Below are 18881 nucleotides of genomic sequence, written 5' to 3'. Positions count from 1 at the left end.
CAATCACCACACACAGATCAAGATGGAGAACATTTATTTCCAAGATGCCAGAATGTTCCCTTGTAAACATTGACTCCGCTCAGAAGTGACCATTATTTGGACTTCTAACACCATGGATTACTTTTGTGTATTCTTGAACTTCATTTGAATGCAATCAGTGTAATGATATGTGTCTGGCATGTTTTTGTCAACATTAAGACTCTGAGATGAGTCCTTATTATTGAATGTAGCAAAAATTTCTTTAGCCAGCTAGTAAATATTTTAGGTTTTGTGTGCCAGATGTTCTCTGTCACACCTACTCAACCCTGCTATTCCAGCATGAAAGCAACCATAGACAATATGTAAACAAGTGAGTGTGGCTGTATTCCAATAAAACTTTATTTATGGACACTGAAATTTGAATTTCATATAATTTCTACATATTGCAAAATACTCTTATTTTTATTTTTTCAACCATTTAAAAATGTAAAACTTTTCTTAGGTCATTGGCCATATCAAAACAGGTGATGGGCCATATTTTGTCTGCTGGCTCAGTACTCTAAATCATGCTACAATCTATTCATTCTATATTAATAGATATTTGTGTGGGTTTCCAGTTTCTTCTTATAAATAAATCTATGATCAATCTTATATATTTTGGTAGACATAGCATTCATTTCTATTAGGAATCCAAAGTGGAATAGGTGGCTCATAAAGTAGGTTTATATTTATCTGTGGAGATACTACCAAATCATTTTCCAAAGTTGTGTCAATTTACACTTGTATCAGTAATGTAAAGGTTTCCAGTTGCTCCATATCCTTTTAAGTACTTGGTATTATCAGCCTTTTTAATTTACAATACTAGTAGGTGGGTAGTGGTATCTCAGAGTGATTTTAATCTGTTCCCTGATGAATGCTCACTTCAGCATCCTTTCATGTGCCAATAACTTGAATAACGTCTCTGTTGAACTGCCTGTGTGACTTTTGACTATTTTATTAAAATCAGTTTGTGGGGTTTTTTTTCTATTTATTCATAGGTATTTGTACATACTAGGGTATGAGGTCTTTGTAGGATATATGTACTGTAGGTATCTTTTCCAGGCTATGGCTTGCCTTTTCACTCTGTCTTTTGAAAAACAGATGCTTTTAATTTAAATGAAGTTCAGTTTATTAATATTTTACTTATCGTTGATGTCTCATTCTATTTAAAAACTTTGCCTACCACAAGGACCTGAAGATATTCTATTTTTCTTCTGCTTATTCTTTCCTGTTTTGTCAAAGATTAATTGACCATAAAGTTATGTGTTTTTTTCTGGGTTTTCTATTCTGTTCTATTGATCTATGTGTCTATTTTTGTGCCAGTACCATACTATTTTGAATACTACAGCTTTGTAATATAATTTGAAATCTGGAATTGTGATACCTCCAGTTTTGTTTTTTGTTTTTTTTTTGTTCAAGATTGCTTTAGACATTCAGGGCCTTCTTTTTTTTTTTTTTAAGATTTTTTTTTTTTTTATTTGAGAGAGACAGAGAGAGAGCACGAGTAGGGGGAAGGTCAGAGGGAGAGGGAGAAGCAGACTCCCACTGAGCAGGGAGCCCGCTGTGGGGCTTGATCCAAGGACCCAGAGATCATGACCTGAGCTGAAGGCAGACGCTTAACCGACTTCGCCACCCTGGTGCCCCCAGGGCCTTCTTTAAACTTTTTATATGATGGTTTACACTGATTTTCCAATATTGAACCAGCATTGCACCCCTGGTTATGTTGTATAATTCTTCTTCTGTATCAGAATTCTATTTGGTAATATTCTATACATTACAATAGATAGATAGATAGATAGATAGATAGATAGATAGATAGATAGATAGATGATAGATAGATAGATAGATAGATAGAGGATGGCTGAGTTCTATTTGGTAATATTTTGTTAAATATTTTTGCAACTGTATTTATGAAGGATAGTAGTTTGCAGTTTTTCTTTCTTTTTTTTTCCCCCTCTGTCTTTGTCTGGTTTTGGTATCAGGATAATACTACTGCCATAAAATGAATTAGGAAGTGTTCCCTCTTCTGTTTTCTGGAAGAGATTATATAAAATTGGTGCTAATTCTTTTCAAATGTTAGTAAATTTCCAGTGAAACCATCTGGCCTGTAGATTTTTTTTTGTGAGTTTTTAAATTACAAATTTAATTTCCTTATTAGTTATAGGGCTATTCAAATGATCTATTTTATATTTTATAAGCTGGCAGTTTATGCTTTTTCAAGAAACGGTCTATTTTACTTAAGTTGTGAAATTAAAATGTGTAGAATTGTTCATATTATTCCTTATTATCCTTCTGAGATCTACAGAATCTATAGTGATATATCATTCCTGATGTTTATATTTTGTGCCTTTTTTCCTAAATATTTGTGAATTTTATTCATCTCTTCACCAAACCAGTTTTTTGTTTAACTGATTTTTTTTCTATTGTTTTTGTTTTCTTTGATTTCCACTTGTCTTTACTATTTCCCTTTTTCTACTTGATTTGGGGTTATTTTCCTCTTCTTCTCTAGGTTTCTGAGTGGGAGCTTAGACTATTAATTTGAGACATTTCCTCTTTCCTCATGTATGCATTTAATGCTTTAAATTTCTCTCTCAGCAGTGCCTTAGCTATGTCAGACAAATTGTTGATATGCCATATTTTAATTTTCACTCAGATTAATGCATTTTCCTCTGAAGCTTCCTATGGAAGTTGGCCTATGGATTATTTAGAAGTATGTTGTTTACTTTCCTGTTATCTTTCTGTTATTGATTTCTAGTTTGACTAGAGCAACTTGTATATGATTTTAGTGCTTTTCAATTTGTTGAGGTTTGTTTTATGGCCCACGATATGTTCTTTTTTTTTTTTTTAAGATTTTATTTATTTATTTGACAGAGAGAGACACAGCCAGAGAGGGAACACAGCAGGGGGAGTGGGAGAGGGAGAAGCAGGCTTCCCGCTGAACAGGGAGCCCGATGTGGGGCTCGATCCCAGGCCCCTGGGATCATGACCTGAGCTGAAGGCAGACACTTAACGACTGAGCCACCCAGGTGCCCCCGCAATATGTTCTATATTTGTATATGTTCCACAGCCCTTAAAAAGAATGTTTGTTCTGCTGTTTTTGGGTAGTGTTCTCTAAGTGTCAATTACATCCTTTTGGTTGATGGTGTTGAGTTTTTCAGTATCTCTACTGCTATTTTTCTAGTTGTTCTGTCAATTGTTGAGAGAGGGGTGTTGGAGTCTCTAGCTATAATTATGGATTTGCCTATTTCTCCTTTCAGTTCAATTAGTTTTTGCTTCACGCTGAGATGATGACCTGAGCCAAAACCAAGAGTTGGATGCTTAACCGACTGAGCCACCCAGGCACCTCTAAAACACACTAACTTTTAAAGGCCCACAGAAATGTTCAAAATAGCACCATTTGTAGATGCTATTTTCCAGGGAAAAACTTGGAAAGAAATCAGATATCCATCAAAAGTAGTATATGCAAACAAAATTTGACATATATACACAATATAATACCATCCAGCAGTGAGAAAATGAACACACATCCCCAGAACATAAGGTTGAGTTTTTAAAAAGTGACAAAATACATAGAATGTAATTTCACTAAAGTTCAAAACACATGCAAATCTAAACAATATGTTATTTATGAAATGTACATATATGCTAAATAAAGAAAATCAGGGGAATGACTAAATTCAGGTGGTGGTTAGTTTTCTGGGAGAGGGAGAGGAATGTGATTGGGGAGGAGCATATAGGAGGCTTCAAAGGAACTGATAATTATCTTTTTCTTTTATTTATTTATTTTTTAAAGATTTTATTTATTTATTTGATAGAGAGAGACAGCCAGAGAGGGAACACAAGCAGGGGGAGTGGGAGAGGGAGAAGCAGGCTTCCCGCTGAGCAGGGAGCCCGATGCGGGGCTCGATCCCAGGTCCCTGGGATCATGACCTGAGCCGAAGGCAGACGCTTAACGACTGAGCCACCCAGGCGCCCCTATCTTTTTCTTTTAAAGATTTATTTATTTATTTGAGAGAGAGAGGGAGAGTGAGCGTGCACGTACACATGAACATGGGTGGGAAGAGAGGTTGAGGGAGAGAATTCTCAAGCAGACTCCCTGCTGAGCCCGGAGCCTGACATGGGGCTCAGTCTCACAACCCATGAGATCATGAGCGGAGCTGAAACTCAGAGTCTGATGCTAAACCAACTGAGCCATCCAGGCACCCCGATAATATTCTTTTTCTTAAACTGAATGGTAAGTCTACAGGAGTTTGTTATTTTTATTCATTCAACTGTACTTATGTTCATATATATACTTGAGCATAGAATTTTAAGTTAATAAATGGGCTCAAAATGAAATAAAGTGAAAATATGAAATAGAATTGTATTTTTAGTTCAGGTCAAGGAATTCACAGAACACAACTCAAAGAATTACGAAAAGCAAGAAAATAAACAGGACAATACCGAACCAAGAAAGCTTTAAAGAAATAAATATATAAATAAATAATTGAATTATTGAATGTAATATACATCCTATGCATAATATAAACATATAAAATAGTATTCATATAATTATGAATTTAATATAATGAACATAGTATGTATACTATATATAATTATGTCAAGATGTATATAATTATATACATATCAGAGAAAATACTGCATCCATGAAGAATAGATACTATGTAGAAGAAAAAGATTAAGGGGTGCCTGGGTGGCTCAGTGGGTTAAGTGTCCAACTCTTGGTTTCGGCTCAGGTCAAGATCTCAGGGTTGTGGACTGAGCCCCGAGTCAGGCCCTGCACTCTGCTGTGAGTCTGCTGGACATTCTTGTGCTCTTTCTCTCAAATAAATAAATGTATCTTTTTTAAAAAAAAGAAGAAAAAGATTAAAACCAAGAAAGAGTTCTAGGAAATTAAAAATATGATGAGTAATTAAAAACTAAATAGAATTGGAAGATAAAGTTAACAAAATTTCTGGAGTTGAATAAAAAGATACAGAGAAAATAGGAGGAAAACATATAGAAGCTTACACTATGGGAGTTCCATCTAATAATATAAATTCCAGTGAGGGGCGCCTGGCTGGCTCAGTCAGTAGAGTGTGTGACTTGATCTTGCAGTTTTGGGTTTGAGCTCCATGTTGGGTGTAGAGATTGTTAAAAATAAAATCTTAAAAAAATAAAAAGAAAAGAAAAATAAATAAATTTCAGTGAGAGAGGAAGGAAAGAAAAAAAATTGCCCAGAACTATGTGTCTAGATTAAAAATACTCACCTGATATGCAGTATAAAAAAATTTTAAAGATCCACACCAAGGAATGAAATTATGAAATTTTAGTACATTGATGATATAGTTGACCCTAAACATTCTGGGAAGATTAGGAACACAGATAACACACAAAGAAACAGAAAACAGATGAGGAGAGTCTTTATAAAAGCAATGTTAGCTACTCTAACAGTATTAAGTTAGGTCTTCAAATTCTGAGTTAGAGAATTCTCACCCCAGGCGGTAAGTTAGGTTACAATAAAAGCATTTTCAAACAGTCAAAAAAACAAAACAAAACAAAAACCCAAACCATTTACCTCAAAGGCATGCATTTTAAGGAAGCTGTTGGAGAAAGGCAGTCAGCAAAAATGAGAAATATGCCAAATTAACAAGACTCAGGAAACAGGAATTCAATTCAGACAAAGCAAGAAGGGAAGCTGTACAGAAACTCTGAAATCCTGACTGGAGTTACAAAAATCATGGCTGTGGAAGGGAGTGGGGGGCGGGGGGGCGGTATCAAATAAGTTTGAGTATTTGGAAAAATCACGGCTGAGAGTTTGACACTTTTTGGGGGGTAATGACATTTAGAAAAGGGTAGCAATAGGAACACAGACAAGGTACATATGCACAAAAACAAGGTAGTTAAATCCAGGATAAAGGAACCTTTGTGTAAAAAATGTATTTGACTCTAAAGCACAAAAATATTTACATAATCAGTATATAAATACCAAATACTGCTTTAACCAGTAATTATGATATAGCCATATTTGGAGGTGTGTCAGGGAAAGGGCAGGTGGGAGTTCTTGCTTTAAATGAAGTCTGAAGTTTTGATTATTAAACAGATGTTTTAATTACTTACCACTAAAATGAGACTGATCTTTTAACAAAAAGAGTTAAAAGGACTTTTTTTTTTTTTTAATCTGAGTGACTGCAGAAGTTATTGGGCTCATCCACGACTTCATATCCAAGAGCAGGAAGAAATCGTGAAATACACGTAAAGGAGAAAAAGTATAATTGACACATATATATACACAAATATATATAATATATATACAAATACATATACAAATAAATATATATACAGCTTTTACTCCTCTGCATGTTATGAAGTCCTCATTTCAACATTTTGTTATGGGTCCAGGTATACATTCTTATGATGCTATCCCCTGTAAGAAATGATAATTTTGCTTCCTTCTTTCCAGTATGTATGCCTGAAGTTATTTTACTTATCTAATTGCCTGAGTCACAATCCTGATGGCACACTTACCCAGCGTGCGGTTATCAAAATGCCACACATCCAGTGTGACCCACAAGCACAGCAGCAACGTGAGCCACAGGCGTTGGCCTCTCAGAACCATCCCAGAAATGATGCACGGTGAGGCACAGCCGCATTCACGGATACACACAGTCTCAGGCACTCCACTAACCAAGCACAGGCTCCTACATTCCGGCATCAAAGTGGGGCATAATCGTACATTTTCTGCGGAGTTACCGCAGTTCCCCGTCTACGCGCGGGAACAGCCGCACGCACCGAAACAAGCCGGCTCCGGACTCCTAGCCCCAGACGGGCTTTACCGCGGGGTCCCGAACCCAACAGCCTCCTCCGCCTGTGGAAGAGGCACAGCGAGCGGCCCCACTCCCCCGCGGACTATTGACTGTGTGTAGATTTCTCCGCAAACCGCGGTACCGCGCTGGGGCGGCGGGGCGCGGAGCCCATAACCAGTGGAACGAAAGCCGGAGTTCTCGACTTTTCAGGGCCTTGTGCGACATTTCCCACTGGGTACCGGGCCCTAATTAGTCCCGACAGTCGCTCCCGGGTCTGACTCCGCTCGCCTTGGCGTCCCGCCGCCCCCTCCGCGCTCTGAGGAGGCGTGGGACTCAGTCTGACCCGCGCGCCTGAGCACTTGGCCCGAGACGCGCGCTTCCCGGAGCCCCGGGCCGTTCTCGGAGAGCCGTGCGCGGGGCGCGACAGGCGGGATTCTGCGGACCCGACTGCTCCGGGGGCGGTTAGTGCCTGACCCAGAATTTGGTGTCACTGTACTTTTCCTCCTGGGTTCCGCAGAGCTGGTGCGCGGGTTGAGCTGCATGCAGCGGCTAGAACTTGATTCGGGGTAGGGCTTGTGCGAGCCGCCTACCGCCTGGATGCGATGCCGAGGCCCCGCGCACTTCAGTACCCGCCTCGGCGTGCTGGGCCTGGCTGCGGAGAGAAGGCCAGAGCAGAAGGTCGGAGGTGGAGCCCCAGAAAGAAGGCCTCCGGCGTAGAGTCGGGACTTGGACTGGACGAGGGCCGCTAGGGCTGGAAGGATCCATAGAATAGTTCTGGACAGAGTGAGGCGATAGTTGGCCTCGGGGGTGGCCACCTGCGGTGTCAGAACTACAGCGTACCCAGAGCTGCGAATCCAGATTTTCTCGTCTTCTACCTTCTCTTTGCAGATGCATGAAGAAGCGAGGGGCGGGGATGGTCGTAAGAGGTTGGGTTGTGACCAAACTTCAAAAAGAGCCAGATGTCTCCCGCGTCCCTTTATGTCAGGCCTGCCGTTGTGCACCGAAGGCACGAGACGGGGAGAATGGCTGCTGTACATCTAAAACCAGACTCAAGGTGCGTTTGTTTCTTCTTTGGTCCTTGAAACGCGTTTCATTTTTTCAGTTTACAGAAACATCTGGTGTCCTCCTGAAACTTCTGCCCCGGTAAGTATCTCTTGATTTACCTCTAAGTCTTCCTTACGAAGAGAAAGTCAGAGGTCCTGGGGGTAAAGCCCACTTCCCGGTGTACCCACTTATCCATCCGGTTAATCATTTACATTTTGCAAATCATTCAGTTCTTCCTGTTGGTTCTCTTTTATCAAGCATTCTTATGGTATAGAAATACATCTCTGGTGGATAATTAGACCATTATTTTAGGCGGTGATTTGTTAAAGAAGAGAAGGTACCTACCTGGAATCACACACCAGGTAGTCTTATATAGGTTTGAGTTAGAAAGCAAGATATTTCAGTCAATGACAAGGACTTTGCTTTGGGAGGCTTTTAAGAGTAGGAATGTAGGGGCGCCTGGGTGGCTCAGATGGTTGGGCGTCTGCCTTCCGCTCAGGTCATGATCCCAGGGTCCTGGGATCAAGTACCACATTGGGCTCCTTGCTTGGCAAGGAGCCTGTTTGCCCCTCTGCCTGCCACTCCCCCTGCTTGTACTCTCCCCCTCTTTCTCTCTGACAAATAAATAAAATCTTAAAAAAAAAAAAAAAAAAAAACAGTAGGTATGTAATTGGTGGTTCCAGCTGAGAGATCTGTTTCAACTAGGGCAGAGATCCTCCTGCCACCCCACCCACAAATCCATAAGGGGATTTTTGTGGCACTAGCCAGGTCTAATTTCGGTTTGTCAGCATGACTTTGTTTCAGGCCACATTATTGTGTGGTGTATGAGCAGTGTGGTATAATACTTAAGAATGTGGATCCAATTCCTGGGTTAAAATCCTGGCTCTAACACTTGCTAAGTTGTGAACTGCTTAGGTAGTTTACTCAACCTCTTCTTGCCTTAGTTTTTTTTAAGACTTTTGTGGGTTTTTTTTCTTAAGAACAGTTTTAGGTTTACAACAAAATTGAGAGGAAGGCACAGAGATTTCCCATTCACCCCCTGACACATACATAGTTTACCCCATTATCAACATCCCCCACCAGAGTGGTAACACTTTTTTTTTTTTTTTTTTACCAAGGATGACCTACATTAACATATCACAATAACCCAAAGTCCATAGTTTACTTTAGTGTTGTACCTTAGTGTTGTACATTCTCTGGGTTTGCACAAATGTATAATGATATATATCCATCACTATAATGTCATAAGAGTATTCTCATTACCCTAAAAATTGTGCTCTGCCTGTTCATCTCCTCCCACCCCACACAACCACTGATTTTTTTTTACTATCTCCATAGATTTGCCTTTTCCAGTATGTCATATAGTCACAATCAGAACATATGTACCCTTTTTCAGATTGTCTTCTTTCACTTAGTAACATGAACTTAAGTTTCTTTCATGTCTTTGAGTAGCTCATTTCTTTTTAGCGCTGAGTAATAGTCTATTGTCAGGAGGTACCACAGTTTATCCATTCACCTATTGAAGGTCATCGTGGTTGCTTCTGAGTTTTGGCAATTAAGAATAAAGCTGCTATAAATATCCGTGTGCAGGTTTTTATGTGGGCGTAAGTTTTCAGCTATTTTGGGTAAATACCAAGGAGTTTCCATTACTGGATTGTATGGTAAAAGTATATTTAGTTTTGTAAGAAACCACAAAACTATCTTCCAAGGTGTCTGTGCCATCATTTCTTAACTGTAAAATAGGATTACCTACCTGATCAAATTATTAGGAGGGTTAGATAAGTTAATAGTGTAAATTCCTTAGAATAGCCCTTGGCACATACTAAAAGCTCAGAAAATTTTACCTGTTACTATGATGTGGTAATTCTGAGTCAGTCCCCCTCAGCTTTCTGTAGATTAGGAACAATGACAATGTAAACTTTAATTTGTTGGCACTTGTAGGTGAGAAAATGAAGCAAATGCTAACGTCATGTAGAATACCATTTAACTCCATGCCATTTTCCTTCATTTATTGACTTCTAGGAAAGAACTGGATCATTAATTTTTTTTCCCTTCACCTTCACTGAGATATGTTTGACATATAACATTGTGTAAATTTATGGTGTACAATGTGAAGATTTGGTATATGTAAATATTGTGAAATGATTACCACATAAGGGTAGTTAACACATCATTACCTCACAGTGCTTTACGTGTGTGCATGTGTGAGAGAACATTTAAGATTTACTTTAACAACTTTCAGGTATACAATACAGTATGGTTAACTATAATCACCAAGCTGGATATAAGATATCCAGAGCTTATTCATCTTCTAACTGGAAGTTTTTTTGTTTTTTGTTTTTTTTAAGATTTTATTTATTTGACAGAGAGAGACACAGTGAGAGAGGGAACACAAGCAGGGGGAGTGGGAGAGGGAGAAGCAGGTTTCCCGCGGAGCAGGGAGCCTGATGTGGGGCTCGATCCCAGGACCCTGGGATCATGACCTGAGCCGAAGGCAGACGCTTAACGACTGAGCCACCCAGGCGCCCCCTAACTGGAAGTTTGTACCCTTTAACAACACTTCCCCATTTTCCCAATGCCCTAGGCCCTGGCAAACACTAATCTACTCTTTGTTTCAATGAGTTTTTTTTTAAGACTCCACAAATAAGTGAGATGATACAGTATTTGTCTTTCTCTATCTAACTTATTTCACTTAGAATAATGCCCTCAAAGATCATTCATGTTGTCTCAAACGGCGATTTCCTTCCTTTTTATGGCTGAGTAACATTCCACTATGAGGGTATGTGCATCTATATCTATATATACAGGAAATGTGTTATATATACATATGATAAACATATACATATGTTATATACTTGTATATGTAACATTTTCTTTATCCACTTATTGGTAGGCAAACAAGTTGGTTACCTTCTCTTGGCTATTGTGAATAATGCTGCAACGAACATGGGTGTGCAGATATATCTCTGAGATAATGATTTCATTTCCTTTGGATATATACCCAATTAATTAAGATTATCCAGTCTGAAGAGCTCAGAAAGAGAAAAGAATGAAGAAAAATGAACAGAGACTGAGAAATGTGGGACACCATCAAAAGTACTAGTAAGTACATAATGGGAGTCCCAGAAAGAAAGGAGAAAGGTGCAGAAAGAATATCTGAAGAAACAGTGGCCCAAAATTTCTCAGATCTGATACAAGACATGAATTTACACATTCAAGAAGCTCAACAGACTTCAGGATGGATAAACTCAAAGAGATGCACACTATAACACAAAGAGAGAACACTGACAGCAACAAGAAACCTCTCATGTACAAAAGATCCTCAATAATATTAACAACAAATTTCTCTTCAGAAATCATGGAGGCCACAGGCAGTGTAATAACATATTTTAAGTCCACAATTAAAGGGAGAAAAAACCTATCAGCCTACAACTTTATATCTGGGGAAATTATCTTTCAAAAATGGAGAAATTAAGGCATTTACAGAAAAAAAAAAACAAAAAACAGGGAACTCGTTACAGGTAGACCTGCTGTACAAGAAATGCTAAAGGGAGTCCTTCATGCTGAAATGAAAGGACCCTAGATAGTAATTTGAATCCATATGAAGAAGGAAAGAACATTGGAAAAGGTAAATACATATGTAAATATAAAAGCCAGTATTATTGTATTTTGGCTTAGAACTACTCTTTTTTTCATATATGGTAAGGCCAAATGCATAAGACAATAATTATAAATCTTTGTTGATGGGCACAATGTATAAAGATGTTAACGTGACAATAACGACAAAATGGGAATGCATCTGTAAGAAACAGTTTTCTGCACTATTGAAACTAAGTCAGTACTCAAACTTCATTGTTATAAGATGTAATATTAATCCCCAGGGAAACTAATAAAGAGAAAAACTAAAAATAGAAAAACAAATGAGAAGGGAATCAAAATGCTACCCTAGAAACAATCACAAGGAAGGCAATAATGGAGGAACAAAAAGTTACGACAAAAGAAATTATATATAGAAGACAAAAAATTTAAGATTATAGAAAAGAGAAATGGCAAAAATAAGTTCTTTATTATCAGTAATTACATTAAATGTAAGTTGATTAAAATCACCAATTAAAAGGTGGAGATTGGCACAATGACCCATGAACCAAACATGTTGTCTTTAAGAGACTCACTTTAGATCTAAAGACACAGTGAGGGGTGCCTGGGTGGCTCAGTTGGTTAAGCGTCTGCCTTTGGCTCGGGTCATGATCCTAGAGTCCCGGGATCCAGGATCGAGCCCCACATCAGGCTCCCTGCTCAGCAGGGAGTTTGCTTCTCCCTGTGACCCTCCCCTCTCTCACTCTCTCTCTCTCTCAAATAAATAAAAATCTTAAAAAAAAAAATAAAGACAGTGAAAAGATAGAGAAAGATATTTAAGAATAAGAATATATGTCAGGGTTGGGCAAATTATGGCCCTGAAACGAAATTCAGCTGTCTTTTTCTTTTATAGCATACAAGATGAAGGTGGTTTTTGTGGTTTATTTTCTTTAATTTTTTAATTAAGACCGTATTTTTTAAATTTAGGTTCACAGCAAAATTAAGGAAGGTATAGAATTTCCCTTATATTCTGTCTCCACATATGAATAGATTCCCATAAACAATGTCCCCCATCAGAATGGTACATTTGTTTATAATTGAACCTACATTGGTATGTCATAATCACCTAAAGTATATTTTATAGTTTACATTACAATTCACTCTTGATGCTGTATATTCTATGGGTTTGGACAAATGTATAACTAAGCCCCAGAGAATTTAAGTAGTTTACATATAGTCTTATAGTCAATACATGGCAGAGGCAGGATTTGAACTTACACAGCTTGGCTCCAGACTTAGCTTTCAATTACTACTGCTGCCTGTCAATAGAGGAAGCTGTCAGTATGAGTTTTTATGAGTCAGTATGATATCTTTCTACCGTTTATCAAGTTTCTTTATTTGCTATGATCCTGAGGCTACCCTAAATTAAGTATTCTGTAATCCTATCACTTTTCTTTAATCCCATCTCTTTTTTTTTTTTTTTTTTTTTAAAGATTTTATCCACTTATTTGACAGAGAGAGACACAGCGAGAGAGGGAACACAAGCAGGGGGAGTGGGAGAGGGAGAAGCAGGCCTCCCGCGGAGCGGGGAGCCCGATGCGGGGCTCGATCCCAGGACCCTGGGATCATGACCTGAGCCGAAGGCAGACGCTTAACGACTGAGCCACCCAGGCGCCCCTAATCCCATCTCTTCTTTTCTGTGAAGTCTTTATCAATATCATGTTGTTCATAGTTTATGTAGTGTAAGCCCTGATAATTGGTTTTTCTTTTTTGTAATTCAAGGGCCTGACTTAAGCTTTGATTGCCAAGACATCCACTTCTAAGACCTATCTTGGACATGACTAGATAAACAGCTAGCCGCCCCTTTCCCCAAGGCTCCTTTGTCTTAGAGATCTTGGTTGATTTCATTAACTGACCATTTGGGCCACTTGTTTTTACTCTTCCTGTGCTTTAAATTCTCATTCATATGTTTTTTGTTTTTTGTTTTTTTTTAAAGATTTTATTTATTTATTTGAGAGAGAGCACATGAGAGGGGTTAGGGTCAGAGGGAGAAGCAGACTCCCTGCCGAGCAGGGAGCCTGATGCGGGACTCAGTCCAGGGACTCCAGGATCAAGACCTGAGCCGAAGGCAGTCGCTCAACCAACTGAGCCACCCAGGTGCCCTCATTCATATGTTTTAAATTCACCAATAAAGAGTGAACCTGTGAGGTGATATCTCATTGTAGTTTTGATCTTTATTTCCCTGATGATGAGTGATGAGCATCTTTTCATGTGTCTGTTAGCCATCTTTATGTCTTCTTTGGAAAAATGTCTGTTCTTGTCTTCTGCCCATTTTTTAACTGGATTCTTTGGTTTTTGGCATTATCAACAGTAGCCAAATTATGGAAAGAGCCCAAACTAATGAATATGCATTTGAAAACTACGAAGTGAAGGAAAGAAATATGATGCTATTAATGAGAATAAAGAAGACGGACCTACTTACAGCCAGAAGGGCAAGTATTTCTTTGTAAGAAATGTTTAACCTAAGATGAAAGGAAGAGAAGTCAGCCTTTTTCTGAACCCAAGACAGGATTCTTAGGAGATGTTATAGCCTCTAAAAAGCTGTATGAAATGGGAAAGACTATGGGCATAATTTAGCATCTGAACAGAAGCAAGCATCTTAAGACAGTAATGAGGACAGTTCCTTCAAAAAAGGTCTTTAGGTAAGCAAAAGCCATATTATGTTCTATGGAAACATGTTTGGATTTTATTCTAAGAGTAAACTTTTATTAAAATTGTTAAAGGGGGATTCCTAAACTTTGATTTATATCAGAATCATCTAGTGAGGTTTTTAAAAGTTTAGATGCCCAATAACTCCTGTAGATTTGACTCACTTGGTCTGGGGTGGTACCTAAATAGCAGGATTGGTAAGAAGTTCCCCAAATGATTCTGATCCACACCTAAATTTCAGATCACCACAATCTTACATAATCTCTTATAGTTCTCCAAGCTCATACTGTTCTGATTTCAAGCTACCTAGCTATATTGTAAAGTTCCTTAAGTCATTTACTTCTGCTAAGAATTGTTTTCATTTTGTTTCCTATTTTTAAGATAGAAATTGTACATTTTGCTGGCTACTGGAAAATAATCTTTGTTTGCTTTTTTGTTTTCTTTCAGGCTTATTCTCCAGGTATAAGACCAACAAGTTACCTCCATAAAGGAACACTTATGAAATCAGTTTATTCTAATGGGAGATAAGAGAAAAAAGTAAAACTCTTGGTCTTAAAGGTCTATTTTGAGAAATGAATAGCAGAGCAAAAGTGAGTTTGAGGGTCAACAGGGAACTGAAAAGGGGCGCCTGGGTGGCTCAGTCATTAAGCGTCTGCCTTCGGCTCAGGTCATGATCCCAGGGTCCTGGGATCGAGCCCCGCATCGGGTTCCCTGCTCTGTGGGAGGCCTGCTTCTCCCTCTCCCACTCTACTTGCTTGTGTTCCTGCTCTCACTCTCTCTCTCTCTGTCAAATAAATAAATAAAATCTTTAAAAAAAAAAACAAAAAACAGGGAACTGAAGGAAGATATTTTGTCAAATGAAAATTATCTATAGAAAAAATGTCAACATGTAGAAAACATCCATTTACTACTCTGAATTAAAGAATTCACAATAGCAGTAAATCTTATGAATATAAGGAATGTGGGGAAACTTTTAGTTGTGGCTCAGATTTTGCTCAACATGAAAAGATTCATTCCAGTGAGAAATGTTATGATTATAAAGAACATGGAATACCTTTAACAGTGTCTATCATCTTACCTTTGGGCTGCCCGAGTGGCTCAGTCAGTTAAATATCTGACTCTTGATTTTGGCTGAGGTCATGATCTCAGGGTTTTGAGATCCAGCCCCGTGTTAGGCTCCACATTGGGCATGGAGCCTGCTTAAGATTCTCTCTCTTCCTCTGCCCCTCCCTCACCTCTAAAAAATAAATTAATTAATAAGTACATTAATTAATTTAGGGAATTTATACTTCTGAGCAAAAATATTTAGTAGGAACAGAAAGGACAAGACAAAATCAGCAAGGATATAGAAAAACTGAACACCATTAACAGGATGTAATCAATTTTTATGGAACACTCCACCAAGAACAGAATATACACATTCTTTTCATGTGCTTGTGGACCATATGCCAAGATATACCAATTAACAAACCTTAAAAGAATTGGAATAATACAGAATGTGCTCTGTGACTACAATGGAATCAAACTAGAAATCAACAGCAGAAGAGTAACAGGAATATCTCAAAGTATTTGGGCACTATACCTGTTTCTAAGTAATCAATGGGTTTTAAAAGGAAGTCTCAAGGGAAATTAAAAAAAAAAAAAACCACATTGAACTGATGAAAATACAACATATCAAAATTTGTGGAATTCAGCTAAAGCAGTGCTGACAGGGAAATATATAACACTAAATGCTGGCATTAAAAAAGAGAAGTTTCAATAATCTAAGAACCCATCTTGAGAAACTAGAAAAATAAGAGCAAAATAAAACCAGAGCAAGCAGAAGGAATCAAATGATTTAGATAGGAGCAAAAACCAATGAAACTGGACAAAAACAATGGAAATCAATGAAACAAAAAGCTGATTTTTTGAAAAGATCAATAAAATGAACTAATTTTTAGCAAGACTGACAAAAAAAGGAGACACAAATTACTAATAAAGGAATGAAACAAGGGATAGCACCTAGGCATCCTGCAGACTCAAAGACATAAATATAAGAAAAACAACTCTACACAAATGAATCTGATTAAGTGGACCAATTTAATGAAAAAACAAACTACCACTACTCATTATGAAATAGATAATTTGAAGAGCCCTATTAAGAATTGAATTTATAATTTAAAATCTTCCAAAAATGAAATCTCCAGGCTCAGATGGTTTCACTGAAGAATTCTACAAACTCTTAGATTTCCATGTGATCAGCAGTTGAACTACCAGACATTTAAAGAAGAATTAACTCCAATTATACACAATCTCTTCTAGAAACAGTAGGGTCACTTATGAACCAGAGTATTAATGTTAACAAAAGCCAGTGTTCATTCTATGAAGCCAGCATTAACTTGATACCAAAACTGAACAATCAAAAAAATAAAACTACAGATCAGTAAGCCTCATGAATATGGTTATAAAACTCCCTAGCAAAATACTAACAGGTAGAATTAATTGCAGCATATAAAGAATTATATTCACCATGCCAAGTAGGTTTATTCTATGCATGCAAAACTGTTGAAAATCAATGTGATATTAACCAACTAAAAAAGAAAATTACTTGATTGTATCACTTGATGTTGAAAACGTATTTGGCAAACTTCATAACTCATTCATAATAAAAAAAAAAAACCAACTCTGAGAAATAGGAGTAAATGGGGAACTTCCTCAACTTGGTAAAGAATATTTACAAGTCTACAGTTAATATCGTACTTAATGATGAATGAGTGAATACTTTACTCTAAGACTGGGAATAAGGCAAGGATATCCAGTCTCACACTGCTACTTAGCATAATATTGGAAATTCTAGTCAGGACAATAAGGTAGAATAGGGATTAAAATACATACAGCTCAGAAAGGAGTACCTAAAACTGTTCCCTTTTGCAGATAACATGATGGTTTATACAGAAAAATCCCAAGTAACATATGAACACCTAGAAACAAGTGGTTTTAGCAGGGTCACAAGATACTGGATCAACACACAAAAATCTATTGTATTTTGATTTACTAGCAATGAACACATGGAAACAAATTAAAAATACAATATCATATACAACTGCTTCAAGAATTAAATACTTAGGTGCAAATCAAAACAAGTACGGCACTTGTGTGCAGGAAAATACATGACACTAATGAAAGGAATCAAAGATCTAAATAAAGGGAGAGATACTCCTTGTTCATAGATTGGAAGTTCAACATAGTATAAATGTCAGTTCTTCCCAAACTAATATACAGAATTAAACACAATTCCTATCCTAGCAAGACTTTTTATAAAACATTCTAAAATTTATTTGGAGAGGAATGCCTCTACCCAATTTTAAGGTTAACTACATAGCTAATAATGAACTGTATGATAGTGGCAAGGACTGGATATATAAGTCAATGGAACAGAACAGAGGATAAAGAAATAGCCCCACACAAGTATGGCTGACAGATTTTTGACAAAAATGCAAAAGCAATACAATGGAAGATGGATAGTCTTTTCAACAAATGGTGGAGTAATTGGATATATATAGGCAAAATAATCTCTACCTGAATCACATCATGTCCAAAATTTAACTCATAAGAATAGTAGATTTAAATGTAAACTGTAAAAGTATAAAATTTTTAGAAGATAACATAAGATATTTTTGACCAAATTCTTGGTAGTGGCATGACATCACACATGACACCAAAAACATGATGAAAAAGAAAAAATGAATATATTGGATATCATCAATATTTAAAACGTTTGCTCTGTTAAGACACCGTTAAATGAATGAAAAGCTATAGACTGGGAGAGAATATTTGCATACCAACCAGAAATCCAACAAATCCAGATAATTCAACAAATGACTCATATCTAGAATACATAAATCACCCTAAACTCAACAGTAAAAAAACAACAACAAAAAAATATATTTAGCAAATGGGCAAAAGGCATGAAGAGATACTTCAGCAGAGGATTCGTGGATGACAAATAAGTACATGAAATAATACTCAGTATCACTAGCCATTATTAAAAAAGCAAAATTAAGACCATGGTGAGAAACTACTACATGCCTATTAGAAAAGCTAAACTTGGGGCACCTGGGTAGCTCAGTTGGTTAAGCATCTGCCTTCAGCTCAGGTCATGATCTCAGGGTCCTGGGATTGAGCCCCAGGGCGGGTTCCTTGCTCAGCAGGGAGTCTGCTTCTCCTTCCCCCTCTGCCCCTCCCCACCACTCATGTGCTCTCTCTCCCTGTCTCAAATAAATAAAATCTTTAAAAAATAATAAAAATAAAGGACATTAAAACAGCAACAATAGGGGCGCCTGGGTGGCTCAGTCGGTTAAGCGTCTGCCTTCGGCTCAGATCATGATCCTGGGGTCCTGGGATTGAGCCCCCCATCAGGCTCCCTACTTGGCGGGAAGCCTGCTTCTCCCTCTCCCACTCCCCCTGCTTGTGTTCCCTCTCTTGCTGTCTCTGTCAAATAAATAAAATCTAAAAAAAAAAAGGCAACAATAATTATAATAGCATGGTATTCTATGCCATTTTCCTGTCTCTGTACATACTAGATCTACATATAATAAGTATATATTTATAAATATGTATTATACATAATACACATATATAGATATTTCAGAAGCAGGCAACTGGAAACAATGATGAGGGAAGAAATTGTTCAATAAATAATAGAACATAAAAATTGAAGTTTTCAAGCCTCAGTAAATTACTCCCCTTGACAGGGCAGGATGATATAAA

The 18881-nt window shown here is 37.6% G+C and overlaps 1 protein-coding gene across 1 annotated transcript in view; it reads right to left on the bottom strand.

Annotated features, from left to right (window-relative positions):
• Positions 1-18881, bottom strand: part of LOC116623213 — a 56505-nt gene that overhangs the window by 22087 nt on the left and 15537 nt on the right. The window contains exon 4 of the mRNA XM_032390153.1: positions 7092-7840. Within this exon, the coding sequence (XP_032246044.1) occupies positions 7092-7840 (749 nt within the window). The remainder of the gene's footprint in view (positions 1-7091; positions 7841-18881) is intronic.

This window comes from Phoca vitulina, unplaced genomic scaffold (assembly GCF_004348235.1).
Source record: "Phoca vitulina isolate PV1807 unplaced genomic scaffold, GSC_HSeal_1.0 scaffold58, whole genome shotgun sequence".
Classification (NCBI taxonomy): domain Eukaryota; kingdom Metazoa; phylum Chordata; class Mammalia; order Carnivora; family Phocidae; genus Phoca; species Phoca vitulina.
Note: the sequence above shows the minus strand (reverse complement) of the source record. Positions and strands in the feature narration are given on the sequence as shown.